General features: G+C 58.1%; 1 protein-coding gene across 1 annotated transcript in view; it reads right to left on the reverse strand.

Moving 5' to 3' along the window:
* Positions 1-26101, reverse strand: part of ATP2A3 (ATPase sarcoplasmic/endoplasmic reticulum Ca2+ transporting 3) — a 36210-nt gene that overhangs the window by 738 nt on the left and 9371 nt on the right. The window contains exons 2-22 of the mRNA XM_065898046.1: positions 25935-25952; positions 25596-25678; positions 24054-24158; positions 23733-23871; positions 23385-23465; positions 23209-23294; positions 21187-21651; positions 19137-19225; positions 18868-18970; positions 17523-17654; positions 17004-17129; positions 15750-15968; positions 15305-15640; positions 13263-13483; positions 12185-12387; positions 11634-11719; positions 8036-8169; positions 7457-7574; positions 6821-6938; positions 2572-2576; positions 1388-1623 (exon numbers count right to left, since the gene is read on the reverse strand). Of these exons, the coding sequence (XP_065754118.1) occupies positions 1388-1623; positions 2572-2576; positions 6821-6938; positions 7457-7574; positions 8036-8169; positions 11634-11719; positions 12185-12387; positions 13263-13483; positions 15305-15640; positions 15750-15968; positions 17004-17129; positions 17523-17654; positions 18868-18970; positions 19137-19225; positions 21187-21651; positions 23209-23294; positions 23385-23465; positions 23733-23871; positions 24054-24158; positions 25596-25678; positions 25935-25952 (3103 nt within the window). The remainder of the gene's footprint in view (positions 1-1387; positions 1624-2571; positions 2577-6820; positions 6939-7456; positions 7575-8035; positions 8170-11633; positions 11720-12184; positions 12388-13262; positions 13484-15304; positions 15641-15749; positions 15969-17003; positions 17130-17522; positions 17655-18867; positions 18971-19136; positions 19226-21186; positions 21652-23208; positions 23295-23384; positions 23466-23732; positions 23872-24053; positions 24159-25595; positions 25679-25934; positions 25953-26101) is intronic.

Here is a 26101-nt window from a genome sequence, read left to right on the forward strand (position 1 = left end):
AGGCAAGGCAGTGCTGCCAAGCTTGGCCCCAAGATGACCTCCCCTGGCTGGCTAAATTTAGCCACTCTGTGAGGGTGGAGGGGGCCTGTGTGCCTACCCTGGAGGCCAGCCCGGGCCCTCAAGGAGGTCGGCACAGGCTCCAGTGGGTCTCCTTGGCCACTCAGGGTCCCAAGGTTGCAGGGGCCACGCCTCTGCCCGGAGAGGAGCTCGGTCCAAGCTCCCACACCAGCTGGTCCAGCCTCAGTGTTCACACAGCCTCTCAGACGCTGTGGAACAGGGCCCTGGGCTGGCCTAACTGGACTGTCCAGGGGAGGGCAGGCATCCACGGGGAGGCCACTACGGGGGTCCCCAGGCTGGCTTCTCCTCACTGCCCAGATCTTGCATGGCTTCTCTGGCCTCTTCCATCCCCTACTAAGGGCCTCCATCCAGCTGGAGCCCCTCTGCCCGAGTGTCTGAGGCATCACGACCCCCTGGTTCTCCTCCATGCTTTTGGGCCATCTCCCCTTGGTTCTCAGCCTCTCTCTTCCCCTGGAATGTGGGGACTCTTTGGGGCTGGCCTGGGCCACTGCCCCACAAACACTGCGCACACACCTGGAGGCCCGCCCCCTGCCGACGCTGAAGCCGCTACACCTAACAGCAGCCGCGTGACCGCCACTTCCTCTGGCTCCCACCTCTTTTCTCTTTCTTCTAAATCAAACTGCACTAAGGTATAATTTACATGCAAAAAATTGTACCCATTTTAGGCACACAGTTTGATGAGTCTCAACAAATGCATGGAACTCCCCTCCCCTCCCCAATCCCTCACCGTTGAACGTTCCCTCCTGCCCCTTTGCTGTTGGTCTTCCCCAACCCCCAGCCCCCGGCAATCACAGATCTGCTTTGTTGCTACAGCTTTGTTTTGCCTTTTCTAGAACTTCATGGAGGTGGAATCGCTCAGTATGGGCTCTTTTTGGTTCTGGCTTCCTTTCCTCACACCAAGGTTTTAAGCATCGTGCATTCTGTTGCATATATGGGTATTCTGCTGTATGGACATGCCAGTTTGTTTATCCTGCCCCTGTTGATGGCCATTTGGGCTGTTTTCAGTTTGGGGCTACAATGAATAAAGCTGCTGTGGACACTTAGGTTCAGGTCTTTGCGTGGACACATCTTCATTTCCTGTTTTTGCCCTTCCACTTCTCCCAGTGCAGCCCCAATGGGCATCCATCCCTCCTGGGAGGGGTGCAGTGTGGGGGTCCGTAGGACCACAAAATCCTGGCCTCTGGAGGGGGTGGGGGAGGCCATGGGCATTTTGGTCACTGCCATCCCCGAGCCAGTGCGAAGTGTGCCGGGGCTTTCCCCGGAATTCCCTCCTGGGTCAGTGGCCGTGAGGTAGGAAACCTCTGTTTACCTTGGCCCATCGGGCTCCATGTCCTGTGGGCTGGACAAGGCCGGACTTGGGCAGGGCTGGGTGGGGATGGAGGCAAAGCAGGCCTGGCCACGTGCCCCAGAGGCTGCCAGGAGCACTGGAGCCCGCCTGCCTCCTATGTAAGCACCCCAGGCCCATCTTAGCGCCGCTCGCTGCCTGTCCGTCAGGATGAGGGCCAGCTTGATGGTCAGACTTTCAGAGGGCCGCAGGCTCTTTATCTGTAAGACGGAGCCCTACGCCCTGCCGGGCCCATCTCATGGAGCTGGTTGAGGACCCGGAGACAAGGTATATAAAAAGGCTTTGTGATCTGAGACGGATTTTGTACAAGAGGGAATCCTTCTGCCCATCCCCGGCTTCTGCTGTGTTCTGTGTGTCAAATCCTGTCTCCTAAATAAAGCCTGGGAGCTCCGAAGGGTGGGTCCTGCCTGTCTCCTCTGGTCACGGCCTGCTTCCTGGACGTGCCATCCTTGCATTACACGGGGCCCTGTGCTCAGAAGGGCCCCGCACTTGGTGTATTGCTCTGCTGCCACTGTTAAGAAATTCTTAATTTTTGAACAAGAGGCTCCCCATTTTCATTTTGCACTGAGCCCCACAAACTATACAGTTGTTCCTGCCTCTGGTCCTGTGGGCAGGGCCTGAGTCCCCTTCGGAGGGCAGTGAGTCCTCCTTTCAGAGGAGGAAATGAGGGAGGCAGGGGAACACGGCTCTTCCCTTCCCAGAGCTCCCACTTTTGGAGGGCACGGCCACCTGGGCGAGTCAGGAGTTAAAGTCAAGCAGCCTCACGAGGCCCCGGGACAGTGTGAGCCTCAGGAAGCCCCGGGGAGGTGCATTTGAGCTGGGCTGGGAAGGACAAGAGGCGGGTGGTACCTCAGGGAGACGCAGGACCCCTGGAACAGCCAGGGCCGGGGGCCCCTCTGTGGGGAGCAAGTGACCCTTGATATTCAGGCTTCAGACCCAGCCCTGCCCCTGGGAGTCACGGGCCCCTCCCAGCCTCATCTCCCTGTGAATCGTGTGTAAAGGGCTTTGATCACATGCACAAACTTTCAAGTGCCTTACACGTGAGGAGAAGGCAGTCAGGCCTCTGCTATGGGGGCGTGGCTCCCCGCCCCCTGTCTGAGGATGAGATCTCCCTCCGGCTGGCATCGGAGCCCCAGACCTTCACTCACTGCTCCTGGCGGAGGGGGCACAGGTGGTGGGAGCCCCCAGGGAGACACCGAGGGGGCAGAGGGGGGACCGCTCTCCAGGAAACACGCTGATGGCCCTTGTTGCCCCAGACACTCAACCTTTATTTCTCTACCAGACTGCACGTCAGCAGGTGGGTACAGGGCCCTTCCCCCTTCCGAGACCTCCGTTCCCCCAGCAGGAAAGATGCAGAGAATCTCTGGGGGCTCCAGGAAAGTCCCACCCAACTCTGATTCTCTCACTTTCAAGCGAGGGGAGGGCGGAAGTGTGGGCGGAGGGGCTACTGAACGTGGAGCCCATTTGTCTGCAAGGTGGGCCCAGGGGGCCTTTTGATTCTGGGGACCAGGACAGGGATGCGGGTCTTGATTTACACATAAAATAATCGCTTTGTACACTCTCTAGGAGGGGCGAGGACGCACGGCCATTTACTCACTGCTTCTTCTGCTCTTAGCTAATTTTCGCTGGAGGGGCAAAAGCTGAGTGAAGAGAACACTTGTGTCCCGCAAACGCTCTTTTCTCATCATCGGAAGGGAGGGAGTGGACGTGCCCTTGGGTAGCTAACCATTCTTCAGGACGTCCTTTCGGCCCATGGGTGTGGGGACTCAGGATCACGCAGCCATGCAGACCTTGACGCGGCCAGGCGCTGGGTCAGGGTGTCAAGGCGCAGTGGTCAGGGACCCGAGGACGGCTCGGGTCTCAGGCACCAGGGACACAGAAGGCAAATCGTCCTCCGCTTGGCAGAGCAGGCAGCACCAAGACGGCGCGTGCTTTGTCGGCTTGGAACAGAGAAACCTGAGTCTGGGGGTGCGCCGAGCTGAGGCAGGCAGGCTGGCCATCTCCCAGGAAAGGGGGTCCTTGCTCCGCCCCCCTCCCCCGCTCCCGCGTCCCTCTCTCTGAGCCTTCCACCCCCTGCACACATAAACACAAACAGGCGCAAGCCCTCGGGAGCTGACTCCGTGGAAGCAGAGTGCAGGGGGCCGTCCGCCCTCGCTGTGCACAGCTGGGCCTGGCTGTCCCCGCTTCACCCCGGACCAACCAGGCCCCAGCCCAGGCACTGAGGGAGAGGCCAGAGTGGCTCCCAGGAGAGCTCTGTCTATGCAGAGACGCAGGTCACCAAGGAAATGCCCTGCCTCCAAGGAAGGGGAAGCGGACTCCTGAGCGCACTTGTGGATCTGGGGAGGAGGGCTCTGCTGCGGGCTTCTGGGCAGGCCCTGCCCGGGTTGTAGCTCCTGGGCCACAGCTTCAGGGATGAACTGCCCAGGAGAGCCCTAGAGACCTGAATTACAGAGCCCCCAGGGAGATGGGAGAGGGACAGAGACCCCGGGATGGGCCTGGAGGTGGCCACCCCGACCTCAGCAGGGCCCAGTGAGCAAGCAGGTGAGCGTGCAGGCAGGGGGGGTTCAGGGGACGAAGGCTTGGGCACCATCACTCTGAGGTACACACTGGAAACTCCACTCTGCTCCCGGCACTCTCTTCTGGAAGAAAACCCAAGAGCGTGTTAAGATGTACGTATGAGAGCACACATCCACACTGGTTCCTTCTGTCCTCCTCTTTCCCTGGGACAGCCCCACTCTCCCATGGTATCTCTCGGTCGGCCCCCAGCCCCGCTACACCCCCTGGATGTTCCTGGAGCTTCCTTCACCCCACATATTCCATCAACTCCCTCAGAGCATCTGATGCACATTCTCCTCTTGGTTTCCAGTTTGGGGAACCACTACCTACCATCATGAGGTCCAGAAACCCTGGCCATCCTTTACTCCTTGCCCATCCCACATACCAGGCCTGCTATTTCACCATCTTCATCTCTCTTCCTCCACTGCCCCCACCAGGACTCAAGGCCTCTCACCAACAACCTCCTGTCCCTGGCATCGCACTACAGACCTAGCCCACCACTCCCTTCAGTGGCTCTCCAACTGCCATCAGAATAAACTCCAAACCTGCCCCATATCCTGAACCCTCCCAGATCGGTCCCCACTCAGTCTCTCCAGGCCTCCCCTCCCTTCAGCCTGGCCCACAGGCCTCCGCCTGACAATTGAGGTGGGGTAAGAGGCCCCTGCCCCTGACCCTCTGGGACTGACCCAGCATCCACAGTTCTTCCCAGGACACATCTCTCGTAAATCATGGGGAAGCCACGAGCATCAGGCCTCAGCAAAACTTCCCTAAAAGGCCACCAGGCTGGCTTGGGAACGTAACAGAGTCCCCTGTCTCACCCCTGCCCTGTCTGCCTTTAGGAGGCCCGAGGGACTGCTGCTGCACAGGGCATAGCTGCCTGGGCTGCCAGCGGGCACACTCCACCCCACCTCTCAGATGTGGCCACAGATACCCAGCCTGTGTCCATCCTGGGGGTCCCATGGCCACTCCTGAGAGCAGAGCACCACCCTCACAAGCCGAGCTTCACCAGGACCACAGTCAACATCTCAGGTTAATGGTGGAGGTGGAGGCATCTTCCGGGACCAGCTTACCCTGGGCTGGGCCTCAGTGCCTCCCTCCCAAACCAGCTTAACAAGGCCCACCAGCCTCCCTGCCCTTAGTCTCGCTCCCATCTACCCTCCATGGTCACCCCAGTCCCTCCCATGCTTCCTCCCTTCTGTGGCTCCCTCTGACCTGAGGATAACGTCCAGGGTCCTTACCTTGGTATCCGAGGCCCCTGCCACACTCTGGCCTCAGCCCTCTACCCTGCACTCCAAGCCCCAGCTCCACTAAAGAGGCCAAGCCTTTCGAGCCCAGCCTCTTCTCCACCAAGTTCAATCCTCCCCTTTCAAGCCTCTGCCCAAACCCCACCTCTTCTAGAAACCACCCCCAACCCTGGCCCAGTAGGGGCTGCTCCCTCCCCAGTCCTTCCAACCTACCCGGTCCTGCTAGGGGCCCGCTCCCCTCCCCCACCCAAGCCAAATCCTCCATCATCCAGTAGCCAGCACTGGAACAGTGCCCAAGACATAGGCTTCTCCCATTGGCTGAGAAACGTTCTCACTTTTCAGCTTTCTCGAGAAGACGCGGAACCTCTTGGCTAGGGAAAGCTCTTAAAGACGAAGGTGCCCACATCCCCCGGAGGATGTGGGGGACTTTGCAGGTGAGTTAGTGTGGTCAAGGTTGGCCAGCAGCCTTCCTGGTGGCCCAGCCCTGTGCTCCAGCCAGAGCTGGGGCTGCTGCAGACGGGAGTTCCAGGTGACAGAGCCATTTCCCTGTCTTCACCCCCCCAGAAGCGCCCTGAGGGTGGGCCCTAAGGAACCATGCAGGGGCAGAATGCCTTGTCTGGCTTGGCTCCCCCTTCCCCACCCCCCGACCTGTGGGCTCCAACAGACCTTGCTTTGACCAAGCACCCACCTCTACCCTCGGCTGAGCTCCCTTCGCCCTGCCATGTGTGTGGTCACCCTCTGGACAGACCTGTGGTGGGCCAGCTTCTCCAGAGAGAGGAGGCCAACTTGTTTTAGCCTTTTTAATAACATAAAATATTTGCAGTGCCTGGGAGGGCTGGCCAGCATGGGAGATGGGGGCTGATCGGCCGCCCTGGCCCCTGCGGAATGACAGGCACGGGATCTGTTTATGCCCCACCCCCACCCCGCCTTGGCACCCTCCCCTGGGCCCGGGATACATTCCTGCCAGAGGTGGCCCTCAAGGACCCAGCTGCTCCAGAGCAGGCCTCAGCCATCTCTGGGCCTAACCCGGGGCCCTCAACAGCAGCCTGGCCACAGACCTACAGCCTTGGCTCAAACTCCCAGGAACAGGGACTTTCTCACCCCTGCCTCCTCCCTCTCTGGGCAGCTCGGGGAGGGTCAGAATCACCCACGCTCTGAGCCCCTGGCAGAGGCAGGCAGGTGGACACCGTGCCCCAGCCTGCTCCTCCACTCACCGCCCCCCACGCCAACCCTGCCATTCTGTCCTCCATTCCCGGGTTCAGGCAGACCCAGAGCTGTGAACTCAGAAACAGAGAACCGCCTGGGAGACTGTGCTGAGAATGCCTACATAAAATCAGGCCCGGTTCAGGGAAGTCAGAGGCCAAGCAAGGCCCAGAGGAGGGCACAGCAGGCCTGGCTGTGCAGGGCTGGTGGCAAGTGAAGACAGCGAAGCCGCGTGGCTCTGAGCAGTGCTCCCGCTGGCGGCCCAGTGAGCCCAGGGCCCCAACCCCTGCAGCGCAAGACCCTGCGGACGCTCACTGCAGCCTGGAAGCAGGGGTGGGCAGGGAGGCGGGCTGGAGGCGAGCAGGGTGGGGAGGGTCTGGGGCCTCTCACTCACCATCCACGTGCTTCCGCGACAGGTATTTGAAGGCCTCATCGAGCAGGATGACAGGCAGAGATATCTGGAGCACCACCACCCACTGGTGCCCACTCAGTGGGGTCACCTGGAAGATGAGCTGCGGCGGGGTAGTTCTGGTTAAAGGGAGGAGTGCCCAGAGCCCCCCAAATCCACTGCTTCATACACCCGGACTACAGTGGACTCTTCACGAGCACGTCTGAGATGCCTCTCAAGGTCCCACCTCCAGATGTGTCCCCCCTGTTTCCTCTGCCTGAGGTGCTCTCCCCTGCTCTCACCCAGAGGACCAAATCCTTCTGTTCTGTTGGGAAGTGGGAGGGATTCTGCACTGGGAAAGGGCATCGGGTTTCCTCCTGCCCCAGCCTGGGAAGGTTCCCCACCTCTTCTGTTCCCCAAGTCTGGGGGGAGGGTCCCAAAGTGGGGGACACATCTGGAGGACAGTGGCTGGCCAGGGTCCCAACATAGGCTGCAGTCACAGAGCACCATCAGACCCCCCCAACACACCCCCCAGGCAGTTTCCATCACGAACAGGCCCAGAAAGGCCTAGCATCAGAGGAGAATTAGGACCCTGTGACCCCAGGAGCCCGAGAAGATGAGCAGGGCTGGATGGAGACTCACAGGCAGGGGCGGCACAAGCAGGATGAGGAAGTGCAGGGCCATGGACATGGCCACAGCCACCAGCAGCCAGGGGTTCAGCCAGGGCGGCATCCGCAACAGTGACTGGTTCTCTGAGACGCTGCCAAGGGCACAGGGCGCTCACCTCAGGCCAGGATGCGGGCAGGCCCCGCCGTGGTCACCCACCCGCCCCCCATGTGAGATGCAGCAGGTGGTCTGGGCCTCGGCACTGCCCTTTAAGGACGGGAGAGCTTCTGGGAGGCCAGTGCCGCCGGAAGGTGGATGTCACTGCTGCCCTCTCAGCCCCCAGGGGCCTATGCTGGGGCTTGGATGCCCTTTCTCTACCCCTCAGACCCAATCCTGGCCCCTCTGTTTCCTCAGACCTCCATCAGCAGGTCCACCAATTTGGGCCCCCATGGGTCCTCAGAACCCTCTTCTGGACCCTCTGACCCCCCGACCCCAATCCTGGACCCCCGAAACCTCAGACCGCACTCCTGGACACCTCTGACCCCAATTCTGGGCCCCACTGACCCTCAGCCCCCATCCCTCAACACCCTCTCCAGGTCCCTCTGCCCAGCCCACCTGTTAAGGGCGTTGCACATCTCAATGGTCACCAGCACAGACAAGGCCATGGTCGTGGGGAAGCGTGACTCAAAGACCTCGCATTCAGTGCCGGCAAAGAGCGGGTTGTCCTCTGAGCACTTCAGGAAGTTCCTCTGAGGGCCCCCAGGTGGGGTGGGGTGGGGTGGTGGCAGGGAGAACAGCAGTCAGGGGCGGGGCCGGGGCATGGGAAGAGGGAAGCCTCACTCCGTCCTCACCCTCGGCTCACATCTGAGGACTCAATACAGCCAGCACTGCCGCGGGGAGGGTCCAGGGAGGGTGCTCGATCTCCCAGGATGGGGACAGAGGAGCTGCACTGGGCCAGGGAGAAGGGCAGACCGTTCTGGGGCAGGGGGGTGGTGGGACGGAGGGGGAGCAGCTGGCATTAGGCTGGGGATGGACGGCAGGGGGCCCTGGAATCAGGGGGTGGGGGCCTGAGTATCCGAGGTACAGGAGTGCGGGCGGTGATTAACTGAGGCCACAGAGTAACATGAGTAAACGCATATGAAAACTGATCAGTAAAATTATACTTGAACAGAATTCACCCTTGGTGGGTAAAGAGGAAGGTTACTGGGGCCCTAGTCATGATTATTAAATAAGATTCCATTCACACCTCCCTCCACTTCTGCTGCTGAAATCGAGGTCTACCAGACCTGCCCTTTGCTTATGACGTGGCCTAACTCATGGCCAGGTGCAGGCTTGCTGCACGGCTTCTTCATAATTAACAGGGAGCTCTCGGGGCTCAATAAGGGAAGTGGCCCTTGCCCCTGCAGCCCCAGGGGAGTTTTCTTCCTGCCCATAAACCTGGCTCACAGAATCTGCTGTAATAACATGCTGAACTGAGGACACTCGTGAGAACTTCCGTCTTGTTCTCTTCCGCACCACGGGGATAAGCATGAACGTTCATAACCGTTAAACAGCTCTGTTCTCCAACAATACAAATCTGGCCTCTGGAGTCTCATCTGAACACAGTGATCCTTTAAGCTAAAAGTTCAGAAATGGTGGGGGGACACGTGCTGTGAAAATAACCCTCAAAGAGAAATCTGTAAAGTGACCAGCTGTCTGACCTCCTGTCCAGGAAATCCATACCTCATTTCCCCCCAGGGCAAAAATGCGGGTCAGGCGCCTCTGTCAGCCAGAAGGGGCTGCTGGCACTCTCCTCTCTCGTGCAGAATGCACAATTATAAAAGACTATGGCTTGGCTAGATTTCTTATTTTAACAAAGAGATGGAGTCTTATTTAAACGAACAGTGGGAGTTTCTCCAAAAACCAAGCTCCAGTATTTGGGACAAGTGCATGTTTTTATTTGGCACTGATCACAGGCCAGAGAAAATGTCCTAAACTTTGAACCCACCCACTGATCAAGAGGACCAAATGCTCTTGCGAGTTGTGTCACCACCGTCAGGCCCCACCTCCAGACCTTAATGGTAAGGACCTTGCACATGCATGTGCCCACAAACGCAGTGCACACACCTCCCACTCGGGCATGTGTGTGCTTGCATCCCTATGCCCGTGCACAGGAAGAAAATACAAACAGGATTGAAACATGGAGGTGTTTCAATAGACAAACACCCTGCCCAGTTCAGACCTCCTGGGTTTCAGCCGTGAGCACCTGCCACACACGCATTGTGCCCAGGTCGTGGGTCACAATGTGGCCTCCTACATTGTTTATTAGAAGGCGCTCAGGGCTGGAACTTCTGCCTCACAGATTCATGGTGAGCAGCCCCCGAGGGGTGGGGAGGCTGCTTCTTTGGGGGAAGCCACTGTTCTGCCTACTCCTTCCCTTTGCCTCCCTGGCTATTTCCTATTCACCTTCACCTGCAAGGCCCCCTCTGGGTTTCATTAACTTAACACTTACATAGCTCTTACTATGTGCCAGGTGTTGGCCTAAGCACGTTGTAAGTATTGAATCATCTTAGCCCTATGAGGCAGGGTCTATTATCCATTTTATATGGATGAAGAAACCAACAGAGAGGTTAAGTAGCCTGTCCAAAATCACACAGCTAGTGTGTGATGGAACCAGGGTGGGAACCTGGGCAGCCAGGATCCAGGATCCACTCTGCTGCTTTTACTCAGTGTTCCTCCAGGAATCAAAGGGGGCTCTGGGCACTTCTCCTGAAATTCCAGCACCTGGAGCTGAAAGTTCTATCTTAGGTCTAACTCTTGACCATCTCTGAGTTCCACAGCCACCTGCCTTTTCTCTCACTGTGAAATGTGACTGCCCATTTCCATGGCTCTCTCCCCCACCGGACTGCATGCTCTTTGCAGAGCCTTTGCCGGCTCGGTCACTGTCATCGTCCTAACAATTTGTGCCTGGCACAGCGTCAGTGCCTAATAGCTGTTTCTTAACCAGGTGGATAAATGAGGAATGGAATGACCTGAGGACAGCTGGGAAGGTGGCACCAAGGGGACTGGGGACTGACTGGTAGTGGGCATGGGATGTGTGTCTAGCATGACCCCAGGGGTCATGACCCCAGGGGATCCACAGCACAAAGGATGGTAACACAGGCAGGGCAGGAAGGAGGCAGCAGCGGGATGGCGGGCACATCCCCACTCTCCAGCTGCTGCCCCCACAGGAGCTACAGGAGCAGGTGCCCGAGGCTGGCCTGAGCCATCTGCCAAGGGCTGCGGGGCCACCAGCCTTTGGGACAAGGGTCTGGGCCCATGCTCTTCACTGCTGCCAGGAGGAAGAGCCCCATGTGCTTGAGGGCTGGTGGATGGAGGAAAGCATCCCCAGGCTGCCTCTACCTAGGTGTGAACCCCTGAAAGAGCCCTCACGCTGCCCTCAGGGTGGGGAAGACTGTACTCCCCTGACACTCCCAAGAGTGGCAGGAAGTCAGGGTCCCTCTCTTGAGCTCTTCTACCTACAGGAAAGTAGCAAAGTCAGGCACAGTCAGAGGAAGGAAATTCCACATCCCCGCCGCTCTCCCCTTTAAATGAGAAACCCACAACTGGCTTTGCCGGAATTGCCGCGAAGGTTCTTTCAAGCAAAGGAGACGCACTGGCTGCTCAGAGAGGACAGGCTGACAGACGGCAGCTGAGGTGGGGCTCCCTGCCTGCTTCCAGAGCTTTGCTGAGCTAAGCCCGGCCCGTGGTGTGCACCCGCCAGCCAGGTGACTTCCAGAGGTCAGCAGGTCCCTTCCCCGAGAAACACGTTGGTTATGAAAGTGGGGAGCCCGGCAGATTCCTTCCCTCCACTGTCAATTGCTCCAGTTTGACCCTCTGCCTGAAGTTCCACCATTTAGGGCCTCCTACCTCTGAGCCCTCAATTGTTTGGGCAGTTTCCCAGGAAAGGTAAGACACTTCTGGTCCCCCTGTAACTAAATGATTGGGGGAGGAAGTAGCCTCCTCTCTGGCTCGGGGGCTGTGCTGCCGTCTCTAGGCTTCCTGTGGCTTCTGAGCTTGTCTCTTTAGGTGGTGGATGTCTATATGTGGGGAGTGGGGGGTGGGGTGGGGCGGGACAGCCACTGGCACCCGTGGGGTTCTGGACTCCTTTCCCCTGGAACTCCAACAACAACTTGGGCTGTGAGTTCTACCTCCCAGATGCCCCCAACAGGCTCCCTGGCCATCCCTTGCTCACCAGCTGGTAGAAGGTGACCTGAGGTCCCTCGGCATCATACAGGAACCACCAGGTGGCAGCAGCCACTGTGGCCAGGCCAACGTACACTGTGGGGAGGGCAGGAGAAAACTGGCTATAGTGGACACCTCTGGTTTTCTGGCATCCGTTTCCCCTTCCTAATAATTCGCTGGAACCACTCTCTCCTTTTCTGAGCCATGTGGTTTGCACACTACTGCAGGAGTAATAGGACAAAACGCTCTTTCTTCTGCTTTATTTGAGGTTGTAGCGGGGCAAGTACGAGGGCTGGAGCTACGGCAGCCATCCTGCCACCCCAAGGAGCACCTGCATGAGAATGGAGCTGAGGCAGAGCCAAAATATGCCAATGATACTGCCTGAGGGCTGGGTCCAGCCATGTCTGAGGCATGATCTAATCTCTTCAGTTACATGAGCCCACACAGTTTCTCTTGGCGTAAGCCAGGCTGAGTCATACTGGTCTGTAGTTTGCAAGTGTAACTGATACAAGGGTCTTAGGAAGCTCCAGGAACCGCAGTGAAGACTGGGGCCCCACTCACCTCCAATAGCCAGATATCGGAAGAAGAGCCAGCCACTGATGAGGGCCTCCCGAGGGTTCCGGGGCCGCTTCTCCATAATATCCAGGTCTGGTGGGTTGAAGCCCAGGGCCGTGGCAGGTAGGCCATCCGTCACCAGGTTCACCCAGAGCAGCTGCACAGGGATCAGGGCTTCGGGCAGGCCCAGAATTGCTGTGACGAAGATGCTGGAACCAGAGTTATGGGCTCTAGCCCCAGCAAATGGAGGGTACAGCTCCTACTCTTACCCCAGGCCCAGGAGCTCCTGCACTGTCTCCACAGCAGCCCCGCCTCACACTGGGCCACCCCTGCCCCCCCAGTCCCAGCTCTGGCGCCTGGACAGACCTGCCTTTTAGGCCTCTCCTCTTGAGGACACAAGTCCTCTTTAGGGGGCACACACACACACACACACACACACACATGTCGACAGTGCATGCCTGAACCATATACACATTTGTTCACAGATGTGTACAACAACCTAGCACAGGTTACACAATCCCACAAACACAAGCAAACACCTACATGCTTGCCCCGACGTGCAGAGATGCAGAATTCTTACATAGCCAGGCAAACGTGTTCACTGTTCTCCACAGGCATCATTCACATGTGAACCTAACTGTGTACACAATTACACACTAGCACAAATCCTCATGCGAGAAGATGAACAAGGACTCACATGCACACACGTACACACACCTCTCACTATGTGTGCGCACACACACACACACACACACACATGCACGAACACATTACTGCCCAAAGGTGAAGCAAGTTCTCCCATCTTGCAGGACTCTGAAAGTGGGAAGAAGGTCACGGCTGGAGGGATGACAGGGGACTTTTCAGGCACCACCTCAGGGGCTGAGGTGCATCAGGGCCTCTGGAGAATGATGAGGTGTCCCCATCCCTCCCCACCCTGAGGTGGGACTCTGGAAGGCCCCAGACTTCCAGGGCAGGGCACGGGTCCCTCCATCCCTGCAGCCCCATCCCAGGAACAGGCATTTCCCCAGTCTTAGGGATGCAGAGCTGGTCCAGAGGGCTGGGAGGAGGGAACACAGGGCCTCACCAGACGACCTCGCCAACATTGGAGGAGATGAGATAGCGGATGAATTGCTTCATGTTGCTGTAGATGGCCCGGCCCTCCTCCACTGCAGCCACGATGGAGGCAAAGTTGTCATCTGACAGTACCATCTCTGCCGCTGACTTGGCCACGGCTGTGCCGGAGCCCATGGCGATGCCGATCTCCGCTTTCTTCAGGGCTGGGGCATCATTCACCCCGTCTCCAGTCTGAGGGCCAGGTTAGGTAGGTTCATGCCTGAGAAACTTCCCTTCTACCTCCCTGACTCCCGTCAACTCAGCCTATCGCCAAGTTTAGGGGATGTCCCCGAAGAAGCAGACAGCTGGACAGAACAAATGGTGAGGTCATGAGCCTAGAAACTGATCTGGGGATGAGGCTAAGGGGAAGGCAAGGAGTGCAGATAAGGACAAAATTGAGGAGATCAAGTCAAAGATCAGAGAGGATGATGAGGTGGGGACAGGGATGAGGGTGAGTCAACGCCGAGAGCAGGGGTGAAATTCAGGTGGGATGTGGGGTAGAAGATGAAATTGAGATTAAGGACAAAGGTAAGCTCAAGTCAGGAATGAGGTGAAGGTCATGGCCCAGGTCAAGGGTCGGTTAGGTGTTGTAGTCAAGGGGAAGGCTGGAGCCAAAGTGAAGAGCAGGGTCAAGAATGGACTCCTTTCAAGATAAAAAAATTAGATTAAGGTAGAGGTCAAGTCAAGGCTATGGTCCATATCAGGAACGATGTCATGGTAGAAGTTGGAGTTGAGGTCAAGACTGAAGGCCAGAAAAAAGTTGAGGTCAACATAAAGTATTGGACTGGGGGGGGGGGATCAATGTCAGGGATCAGATCAGGGTCCAGGTCAAGACTGGAACCCATATCAGGGTTGAGCTCAGACTAAAGAATCAGTTTAAGATGGTCAAGGTCAAGGTCAGGGACACAGTCAGTGTGAAGATCAAAATAAGGTCAAGAACAAGGTTACAGCTGTAGTCGAGGATGGCGCTCAGCTCATTATCCAGGTCTAGGCTGGGCCACAGGTCAGGATTAAGATCAAGGCAAAGGACTGGGTTAGGCTGGAAGTCAAGATTATAAACTGAGGCCAAGTCTGGGTTGACGCTGAGACTGAGAATCAGTTCAGTGTTGATGAAGAGGTCAACAATCAAGAATGAGACAGAACAAAAACTGGGTCCAAACCAAATGTCCATCCAGAGGTGAATGGATAAAGAGACTGTGGATGGGACTTCCCTGGTGGTGCATTGGATAAGACTCTGCACTCCCAATGCAGGGGGCCTGGGTTTGATCCCTGGTCAGGGAACTGGATCCCACATGCATGCCGCAACTAAGAGTTCGCATGCCACAACTAAGGAACCCTGGAGCCGCAACTAAGGAGGAGCCTGTGAGCCCCAACTAGGGAGCCCGCCTGCCGCAACTAAGACCTGGCGCAACCAAACAAACAAGCAAATTATAAATAAATAAATCTTTAAAAGAGACTCTGGTATATTCACACCATGGAACGCCACTGAACAGTAAAAAAGCTATCGTGTAACTGATACCTGCAACAACATGGGTAAACCTCAAAGGAAAGAAGTCAGACACAAAAAAGCACATGCTGTATGATCCCACTCACATGAAAATCCAGGAGAGGCAAAACTAATCTATGATGCAAAAAAATGGGAAGGAGCATAAGGGAACTTCACGGGTTGACGGTAATGTTCCCTAGCGCGTGTGGGGGAAAAGTGTACTGATGTCTGCAACTTTGAAACACATTTAAGAAAAGATGGATGAAGGATGGGTAGATGGATAGGTACGTGATAAAGCCAATATAACTATGTTATTCATAGAATCTAGATAGTGGATATTTAGAGGCATTCACTATAAAAATCATTTTGACTTCTCTTCGTGTTTGAAATTTTTTGTAATAAAATGTTGGGAAAAATAAGAATGAAGCAGAAGCAGCCGTTGCCTGGGTTGCTCCTCCCAAGGCTTATGGCAAGTGCTTCACCCCCACCCTCGCCACCTTCCCCAGGCTCCCGTCTCGTGGCCTCACCATGGCGGTGATCTCATTGAAGGACTGCAGGTTCTCCACGATGCGGGACTTGTGCGCGGGCTCCACCCGAGCGAAGCAGCAGGCCGTGCGGCAGGCGCGGCGCTGCTGCTCGGGGCTGAGGTCATCGAATTCTCGGCCCGTGTAGGCCTTGCCCGCCACGTCCTCTGTGTCCTTGAGGATGCCAAGCCGGCGGCAGATGGCCACAGCCGTGCCTTTGTTGTCCCCCGTGATCATGACCACACGGATGCCCGCCTGGTGGCAGCGTGAGATGCAGGCAGCCACCTCGGGCCTCGGAGGGTCCAGCATGCCCACGCAGCCCACGAGAGTCAGGTCCGTCTGCAGGGAGAGGGCAGATGCGAGTGGGGCCTGGGCCCATCCTCAGCCCGCCACCTGCCCAGCGCCGCAGGCGGACACATGGCCCCCAGCCCTGGGGCCCGGCGCCCACCTCGTACTGCACAAACTTGCTGCAGTCGTCTAGCTGCATGTCCTCCTTCCTCGGGGGCGCATCCCGGGTGGCCAGGGCCAGGCACCGCAGTGCGTCCGAGCCGGAGCCCCAGTCCCGGATCTTGGCCAGAATCTGCTCCCTGGAGGTGGTGCTCAGGGATACCGTGCGGCTGCCCACGCGGACTGAGCTGCAGCGCTCGATCACACTCTCAGGTGCCCCCTGCCGCGTGGGGTAGGGGGGAGGCAAGCCCGTCAGTCAGGACCCCTTCCCTCCCTCCTGCCTAGCAGAGGAAAGTGAGGCCCAGGTACGGGGAAAGGTCACCCAAGGGGACACACAGCAAGGCACACACCAGAATCCATTCTTTGGAAGCTCGGAGAGGGAACCAATTAGGCCCCACTGTGAGAAAGCCCAGAGGGAAGGGGGCTCACACAGGGTGTGACACCATGTGAAGCCCATTCCCCTCACCAACCTGCAGCTGAGAAGGCCTGCTGCAGCATTTTGGGGGATGGGGTGGGAATGGCAGCCCTCCTGCAGGCCCTGCCTCCCTGCCAGCCTGCTGCTACCGGGGTCCCAGTTCTGTGGGGTGCTCGGCAGCGGGACCAGGAACAGAGCCCTGCTGAGGGTGTGTGCGGTGTGGCTCTGGGAAGGTGGTCTTGGGGGTGCCGGGCTACTCAGCGGCCTTGGGGTCTCAACCCAGATCTCGCCCGAGGCCTGGGAAGAACCTCTGAATCCTCCATCAGTGCCTCCTCCCCCTCCTCAAAGGGCACTCCAAATGCTAGGTTTTTTCGGCAGCCCAAGCTCCCAGTACAGAAGCTGGTCATTTCCAAAGAGGTTAAAACCCTCCACTGCGCGTGAAGACGTGAACGGGGGTCTGGATGGGAACATGGGTCTCGGTTTCCAAAACACAAAGCACCAGAGTTGCATACCAACCACCTCAACACTCCCCATCAGAAGCAAAAGGGGTTCCAAGACCTACCAGCCTGACCTGCTGTTCAGATGGGGAGCCCAAGGCCCACATGGGGGTACGGTGACCGCAAGGTCATGTGGCAAGGCAGTGCCTCTCAGCCCACAGCTGGGACCACAGGGCGGGGCAGGCCTCAGCATCTGGCCCTGGCTTTATCTGCCCCACATGTGGATCCCACTCTCAGTTCCCCATGGCAGGCTGACCACCCCTGTTATGGAGTCGTCGCTTTGACAGAGGGCCTCACACCTCCCCCAGTCTCCCACCGTTGCAGGCTGGTCAGGCAGGCCCACCTTCACAAACATCTTGCTGCCCTGGGCCGCTAGGCCAGGGTGGGTGGGCGTGCAGTACACCGACATGGACTTCCGGTCTCGGGAGAACTCCAGGGTGAACTCCTTCCGCATCAGCTGCTTGATGACCTGCAGGGCCCAGGTGGGTCAGGGCGTGAGGTGCACAGCCAGCAACTCTGGCTGCTTCCTCGCCAGCTGCTCAGCCCCATGAAGAGCCTCTCGCTCCCTGCACGATGCTGTCTACCCTCTTCTGACCCTGGCATTCAAGGCCTCTCTCCCCCTCTCCAGCCCCAGAAATGCCCCAAAGTTGCCATTTCCTGACCATGCTGTGTAATTCCCGACTCTGAGTCCTTGCCCACACTCAGCTTTTCCTCTCTTTTCCCCCTAGACCAGTCTCACTAGGGGTCTGAGGGCCCTCCTCCTCTCAGAAGCCTCCCACCACTTCATTCCCTTCCCTCCCTTCTCCAGATGCCCCAGAAGCCCCAGCCACGCGGCCTGTGGCCGAACCCTCAAGCTGCTCACCGCGTTGCAGGCCCCAGCTCGCTCCACCCGGGAGAGGGCCTGCAGGTCCGTGTCAAAAACATTCATCTTCTCTACGAGGCAAGTCAGGGCCGTCTCTGTGGCCTCTCCCACCTTCTCATACACGCCCTTCGCCTAGCGGGGGCCAGGTACAGGAAGTGAGGGGCAGGGCAGCCCCCAGCCTCACGTCCCACTTGCTCCCTGCCCTCTGGAGCTCCCTTTGCCAGAGTCACCTGTAACGTCCTTTGCGCCAGGCCTGTGGGCCCTTCCCAGCCCAGCTGACCTGACCCTCCCTCCTCCCTTCCCTCCTCCCCTGACATCAATGGCCATGCACCTTTCCTGTGCTCTGAATCGCTCTCTGCTCACACTTCTCAGCTTCCTTCACCAGATTCCTCTTTCTAAACCTGCTGTCTGGGCCCTGCTCCTTCCGTCCACCCCCCTCTCCCTGAGGCCTCATATGCCCCTGGCCTCTCCCATTCTTCATGGGCTCATGACAGCCAGTGCCCACCCAGCCCACTGCAACCTCTCTCCTGAGCTCCAAGCCCACACGTACAGCTGCTGCCTGTTGGACTTTGTTCCCTGGGGACCCTCAGGCTACCTCTCCCCTCCCTATTTTGCCACTCCCATGACAGTCCCAGCCAGGACAGCAACTACAAGCTACCCTGACCTCCTCCCTCTCTCACCTAACCAGTCACCAAGTCCCAGGATCTGGGCTCCAAACTCTCTCTCCAACCCATGCCTCCCCCACTCCCCCTGAAGCGCCAGCCAGGACTCAGCTGGCACCTCTCCGGCCTGGATGACCACAAGGGGCTCCTCGGCTCCGGTCTTGCCCAGTCTGTTCTGTCCTCCACACAGAAGCCTGGGTGATCTTCTGTGAATGCAGATCTGACCATATCACTCTCCTGCTCCAAACCCTTTGATGTCTGTCTACTGCCCTCATCTGGGCATCAGACTGACTTGGCCAAGCGCCCCCGCCCCAACAGGCAGGAGCGGCCTCCCACATGCTCCAGCCACAGGGAAGAGCATTCAATGCCCGTTTCTGGGCTGTGCCTTCTGCTTTAAACACTTCTTAGTCTTGTCCCCCAAACCTCTTCCCCCAGGCACCCCTGGCCCTTCTGCCCTTTACATTACAGTCCCCCCACAGCCCAAGAGCCCCGAGCAGGGTTCCAGAGCCAGTCTGAGGAAGGAGGGTTGGCAGTGTGGAGTGGACAAAGGATGGCAGTGCTCCTGGGGTATGGCACTCCAACGGGGCAGGACCTCCAATCCTGCGAGCTTTGATACTCTGGGAAAAAGGTCTGTTCTGAGCGCCTGGATACCAGGGAGGTCACGAAGGGGAGCGGGGGCCCACCTCGTTGTAGTCCAGCGCTGAGTCATTGCACAGGGCGCAGATGGTCGCCAGCTCCGCCAGCGCGTCAAACTGCCCGCAGCACACAGGCCACCCCCCCAGCCGCCTGTGGAGCCAGAGCTGTCAGCACGGTGCCCTTGTCCCAGCCCCTGGGCAATGCCCAGCCTCTTGGCCCCCAAGAGGCCTCACCAATGACAGCTCTCAGAGCTGTCCTACATAGCTCCGCCCACCAGGAAACCCCGCCCACCTGAGCCCCCTCGCCGAGCACTCACACTTCGCCCTCCGGGGCATACGTGGTGCCCGAGATGGTGAACTCGTGCAAACTGCAGGTACCCGCTTCGGCCTCGGCTACCACGAACATCTGCGGAGCGCAGGGGCGTGCTCAGGCAGGCCCTCCTCCCTGGGCAGCCAGTCTGACTCAAGCCTGACCCCAGGGTGGTGTCCTGTGGGTCTCCAGAGGAGGTACCGGCCTTCCCTCCCCCAGGATCTTGGAGGTGAAGTGTAAGAGTACTGCGTCCAGGCTGAGGCCGGGCCTCTCTGCCCTGCCCAGCTGTGTCCAGTTCAGGCTTGTCCTTTGCTCTAGACCCACGAGAGATTTACGGCAGATTCTTCAATGTTCTGGGGCAGCTGCCAGCTCGACAGAGCCCTGAGCTGGGACAGGAAGCCTGGGTCCTTGCCCATCTCACTATGTGACCCCTGGCGGAGCACCTAAGCCTCAGTTTCTCCACTGAGAGAAACGGGGAGAAAGTGGGATCAGAGTGCAGCTGCCCCTCCGTGCCCTTCAAGGGAATGAGTTCCTGACCTCCAAGGGAGGAAACCTACATAGCACCCTGAGGCACAGACGCCTGTCCCCAGAGAGTGAGCTCCTGCCCGCAGGGCCCAGCCCCTACCTGTGCCCCTGAGGGACAGGCGGCTCACTTCTCCCAGGGCAGCCCATGTCCTCATCTGTCAGCCAGCTCTGCCAGGGAGATAATGCTTGCTTCCTGGAAACTGCCTCACTGCACATTCCCAAGCTAATGGCCAGCCCAGCACACAGCAGGTGCTCAATAAACATCCCTTCCATTGCACTTTCCTCCCTGCCCCTGGGGACAGCCCTCCAGCCAGCAGAGCCCCTGAGAAGTCAAGTTTCTTAGCCCATCATCCAGTATGTAAGGCCCCTACGACTTCCCTATACTGTGTTTTTCAAATCTTTATTTCAGAACCCCTAGTAGGACTGTTCAAATGAAGTCCTACTAGGGATTCTAGCGGGTCAGGGGCTGCAGGGCAGTAAAGCGTGCTGGTGCCCCCAACCCCATGGCAGCCCCTGATGGGCTTCTGTGGGGGACTAAGGTCTCAGATATAGAGCCTGGGTTTCCCAGGCCCAGTGGGCAGATTACAGGAGCAGGGGTGGGAGAGGAATGATTGGGGGACCTAGGGAGTGGGAAATCCGAAAGCTTCACCGTCATGCCACCCACTCCTCTACCCCAGGGGCCTGCTGGAGTCTCAGCCAGACTCCCTGATGCATGTGGGCAGCAGCCCAGGATCTGGGATCAAGTGCCAGGGAATGAATAATTCCTGCCTGGGCCCTTCCCAGGTCACTGGAGCTGGCGTATCTGGTGATAGGCGTTGACCACAGAGAGTCACGGTGGTGAAGGTTAGAACCTGGGTCCAGTCCCTGGTCCAGAAGATCCCACATGCCGCAGAGCAACTAAGCCTGTGTGCCACAACTACTGAGCCTGTGCTCTAGAGCCTGCAAGCCACAATTACTGAGCCCTCGTGCCACAACTACTGAGCCCACGCGCCTCTAGCCCATGCTCTGCAACAACAGAAGCCACAGCAATGAGAAGCCCATGGACCACAGCGAAGAGTAGACCCCGCTCGCCACAACTAGAGAAAGCCCGCGTGCAGCAACGAAGACCCAACGCAGCCAAAAATAAATAAATAAATAAATTTCTAAAAAAAAAAGAAAAAGAAGAAAAAAATGAACCTGGGTCTAGGCCCAGCTTGGATCAGATGCCCAGGCTGTACTTGACCCTCCCCTGTGTCCTTTATGGTTACCTGGCAGGGCTTGCACACCCAAACTTCAGATGGGGAAACTAAGGTTCACAGATGGGCAGTGGCCTGCCAGGACCCTACAGAGTGACCCATGGGTCCTAACGATGCATGTCCAGCCAGGCTTTGCTGCTCTGCCCCATGAGAACCTGGATCTGCTCCCCACCATGGGGCAGCACACAGGTTCTCTCCTCCACCTCTGGCCAAAAAGGAGTCAGGGAGTGGCCCAGAGAGGGAGCCTAGCCTGCCAAACATCACACAGCAATACCCAACCTGGCTGCAGCCACTCACCCGGCAGACCGACATCTGATTGGTGGTGAGTGTGCCCGTCTTATCAGAGCAGATGACCGAGGTGCAACCCAGGGTCTCCACGGAGGGCAGACTCCGCACGATGGCGTTCTTGCGGGCCATACGCCGTGTGCCCAGTGCCAAGCATGTAGTGATGACAGCCGGGAGGCCCTCAGGGATGGCGGCCACTGCCAGGGCCACGGCAATCTTGAAGTAGTAGACAGCACCTCGGAGCCAAGAGCCGCCGTGGGCCGGATCAGCAAAGTGACCAATGTTAATGACCCACACGGCCACGCAGATCACGGAGACGGCGCGGGACAGCTGCTGCCCAAACTCATCCAGCTTCTGCTGCAGGGGCGTCCGCTCTGGTGCCATGGCCGCCATCTGACTCCGGATCTTACCCAGCTCCGTGTGCAAGCCCGTGGCCACTGCCACACCCATCGCCTTGCCCGATGCGATGTTGGTGCCCTGGCCGAGGGAGGGATAAGGAAAGGGCTGGTTAGCACCCCAACTGATCCCTTCAGGCTGGGGTCAGGGCTCTTATTCCCCTTCTTGGCTTTCTTTTTCTCCACACTTAGTGCTCTCAGAGGTATGCCACTATGTAGTCTCGCGTCATTACTGTCATCGCCATGATAGTGTCAGCTCTATGAAAGCAGGGACTTGGTTCAGTGCCACATCCCCAGTGCCTAGTGTGGGGGGCCTGGCGCAGAGGAAGCACCAGCTGATACTGACAGTATGATCCACCAGCACAGCACAGCACCAACCCATCAAAATTCAGCTCGTAAACGACCAAGACAGCCACACAGGAGTGTGGCTAACCGTGACCTCAGGTAAACAGTCGATAAATATTTACTGAAGAATCCAGAAAATTTGAGCTGAAGTCCATCCATTCCCAAGGCCCCAGTAAGATCCCCAAGCCCCGGTGCAAGTGCCGGCCAGCCTTGAGCCTCTGTGTCCTCTGCTGTAAAACGGTCCAACAGAGGCCCGAGACACAGCTGCTCTGAGGAGGCTCATAACTCGGTCCCCTTCAGACAGGTGCCCTATGCTGAGGCTGGAGAGAAGGTGGGCTCTGGCAGCCTCAGCGTCCCTTCTGCTCTGAGCCATGCAGCTCCTGCCCCCCCTACAGGCCCCTCCGCTAAGGAAATGGCCTGCAGTTAGCCAGGGCACCCTCCTTAGAAAGCTTCTAGTGACAGCTTCTAATGCCTGAACATGCCCCTTGGTGTCCCCTCCCCACCCAAGGCAGCTTGTCCAAAGCTTCCAGGCACCTAGGCAGGGTGCTCTCCTCAAGAAGAGCTGTGGGTGTATATCACTTTCTCCATTTCTGTTCACTTCTGGGGAGACTTTAATAACTTAGTGCCCAGGGCCACTGCCAATTGGCCTGACCCCTCCTTGTGGCCTCCGTGGGCAGCCTGTGAGCATCACTGGTTAAGTCCCTCTAAGGCCACAGGGGCTGATCCCTCCCACCAGAGAAGAACCCATCACTCTCCCTGAGAAGAGCTGGGCGGCTTGGAATCTTGCCTTGGGGATCAGTTTTCCTATCTGAGAAATGGACTGTTCTTGATATCCTTCACCATTTTGGCAATGTTTCTCCCTCTAGAGGATTCTGTTGAGGCAAGAGAGGCTCTGCCTCTCTCCAGTTTAAGGCAGAATAAGCCTAGCAGGTAGGAGGAAAAGCTCTGGAATCCGGAGTCTGAGTCCACATCCCAGCTCTGTCACTCGCTGGCTGTGTGACTTTGGGCAACTTACTTAACCTCTCTGTGCCTGCTTCCTTGCTGGAAAATGCAGACAAGAGTACTTATTTCAAAGGCGCTGTGAGGATTAAATAAATTAATACAGGTAAAGGGCTTAGAACAGGGCCAAGCACACAGCCTTAGGTAAACACAGCTATTATCATTACTGTAAGTTTGTACGTATTCTTAATAACAGATGAGGTTCTTTCCCACAGGGCTTCAGCCGATTAACCTAAATGTTATTCTCTTTATCATCACCGTCCAGGCAAAGGCCCCAGGCATCGCAAGCACGTACAGAAAACAGCATGTTCTTCTTGTCCTGGTTCACAGCTCTGGGGTCTGGGATGGCATCCGTGTGCTTGGTCACAGACACAGATTCACCTGGATGCGGAATCAGAAATGAGAAGCCCCACGTGAAGGCACCTCTGTCCCCTGGCCTAGCCGCCCCTGGTTCCGGCATCCAGGCCTCACCAGTCAGGATGGATTGGTCCACTCTCAGTGTGGTGGAATTGATCTCGATGAGACGGAGGTCGGCAGGCACTTTGTCTCCCACTGTAGAGGGAGAATAGCTTGGCTGAGGGTGGCTTTGGATGCCACCTCCTGGGAAAGCCAGGAGGGCTCCCAGAAACCAAGGCTGGGGCTGGGAGGCAGAGGCCTGAGCTGTCCCCTGGCCTACTACAGTCCCCTCATCTGTCCGATGGGGTTTTGGCCAAAGAGCTTTAGAGGAGTCCAATAGCTACCCCCTCTGCATATATAGTCAGAAAGAGAAGGACGGGCTCATCCGCGTCACATAATGAAAGGAGGAGGCCCCCAACGCACCTGCCACCTCCACGATGTCTCCGGGGACGATGTCCCGGGCGCGGATCCGCTGCACGCCCTTGCGGTCCGAGCGGATCACCTTGCCCATCTCAGGCTCATACTCCTTCAGGGCCTCAATGGCACTCTCAGCGTTGCGTTCCTGCAGAGGCAGGAAGGCTGTCTGTCCCTGCTGGCCCCAGCAGGCCACCCCCTTGGAGTGACACCCTTAGGGCTTGGGATGGATCTGGAAGCAGAAGGACCTGCAGGATTTCCGGACCAAATGGAGGTCACATCTAGCAGCTGGGAGACCCCAGGGCCCAGTCCCACCACCGAGCCTCCCACCTGCCACACGCCCACGATCGCATTGGCCACAAGGATCAGCATGATGACCAGGGGCTCCACGAAGGCAGTTGTGGTCTCCTCACCTTCCTCGAACCAGGCCAGGACCTGCTGGGATCAAAGCTGGTGAGTTTAGGCTAAGCCGTGGGCCAGGGTCTGCTTGCCATTTCCTTTGTATGCGGGGTCTCTGTCTGCTCCCGTTTTGGGGGAAATATCCCTGAGGAGCACCAGACCTAGAGAGGTCTGCTCTCAGAAGGCCTTGGCTTACGAAGTCCAGCCCCTGCAGGTAGTGACCACCAGAGCCCACATCCCACCCTGCCCACTTTCAGGGACGTGGGGCCGTTGTGTGACGGCCAGTAGGAGGCATCGCCACCTGCCTGGCGGTGGTTCTCGGAGCAGGTGTGGTGTGCCCAGACCAGGAGTGGCGGCAGCATCACCTGGGAACTTGTTAGAAATGCAAATCCTTGGTGTCCATCCCAGACCTCCCAAGTCAGGAACTCTGGGGTGGGGCCCAGCAGTCTGGGTTTTAAGCAGCCCTGGTGATCCTGCTGCAGGCTCAAGTTCACGGTTCACAGACCAGAGGACCATGATTCCAGCCAGAGCCCAGGCCTGGAGGCGCGAGACCTGCTTCAAGTCCGTTCCCACCTCTTGGCCCAGGTGGGCACTTGTCATCCTCTCCAGGCCTCAGTGTGTCCATCTGTTCCGTGGAGAGGGTACCAGAACCCTTTTGGCTCAGCTGTTTTGGGCACCTGCCTGGACAGACTTTTTTAAGAGTCCTCCGTTTCCAAGGAACAGTGAGTGGCCAGGGGGGGTCAGACACAGCTGGCTGGGCCCCTCCTGGCTGGAGGGGCCTGGGGCAGGAGTCACATGCACCCCCGGGGCTCCATTCCCTGCATGACCGTTGGGTCTCTGCTGCTCAGCCACTGGTCCCCTTCCCCACTGCTCCACTCTGGCCCCGTGGCCCTGCAGGTGCAGAAGGAGCCTGGGCAGGGCGGATGGGGGACAGCCACAAGGAGCAGCATCCACGAGGAGGCTGCAGGAGGTTAAGGCCTGAAGTCTGTCTGAGGAGCTCTGCAAGTCACAGAATGGGCTCACAGCCGGGGGGATTTCGCCCCCCAGGAACATCTGGCAACATCTGTAGGCTTGATTGTTACAAGTAGGGAGTGCTACTGGCACCTGGTGGGCAGGGGCCAGGGATGCTGCTAAAAATTCTAAAGTGCACAAGACAGCTCCCACCACAAAGAATGATCCGGTCCAAGAAGTCAGCAGGGCTGATGCTGAGAAACCCTGTGCTAAGGCAAGGAGCGGCGGGGTCAGACCTGGGCTTCTGCAAGCTCACTCTGCCAGCCAGGGGACAGATGGGAGCCGCGAGTCCAGTGCGGGGGGCTGCGAGGGTTTGGGCAAGGGCAGGGGCCAGGTAGGGGCCCAGGGATGCCCACAGCTGAGAGGACAGCCCTGTGGCCCAGAGCCTGGGCCTCTGAGCACTGCCCTGACCTGGTCTCCCTCCCGGGTTGCCCGATGCCATGAAATGGGGGCCCTACTTACGAAGGAGACCAGGGCCGCCAGCAGCAGGATGCGCACCAGGAGGTCCTCAAACTGCTCCAGCACCAGCTCCCACAGGGACTTCCCTGGGGACAGGAGTGCCGCATGAGGCCTGGGCCCCTGACCGACTGACCTGCTTCCATGCAGAGCTGGGGCGGCCTCAGGACCACCTGGCCCACTCCCTCCCTACCATTTGAAAAGGGAGAGCCCAGAGGCCCTGAGAGGCACAGATGGGCAATGGCGGGGGGTGGGGTGGGGGGGTGGGGGGAGGACACGGCCTGACAGTGAATGGCCCACGATGGTGTCTGGTGACCTCATAGGCCGCCCTGGCTCAAGGCTCACCTTCCTCGGTCGGGAGCTCTGCAGGATCCAGGCAGCCACAGGAGCCATGGGGAGACAAGAAATGACTGGGTTATAGAGTGGAGTCTGAGCAGCCCCTCCCCATGTGCCCACCGGGACCTCCACGATGGGCAGGACACATCACCCCAGTTCTCTGAGATCACAGAACA

The sequence above is a fragment of the Phocoena phocoena genome, chromosome 19 (assembly GCF_963924675.1).
Source record: "Phocoena phocoena chromosome 19, mPhoPho1.1, whole genome shotgun sequence".
In the NCBI taxonomy this organism is placed as follows: Eukaryota; Metazoa; Chordata; class Mammalia; order Artiodactyla; family Phocoenidae; genus Phocoena; species Phocoena phocoena.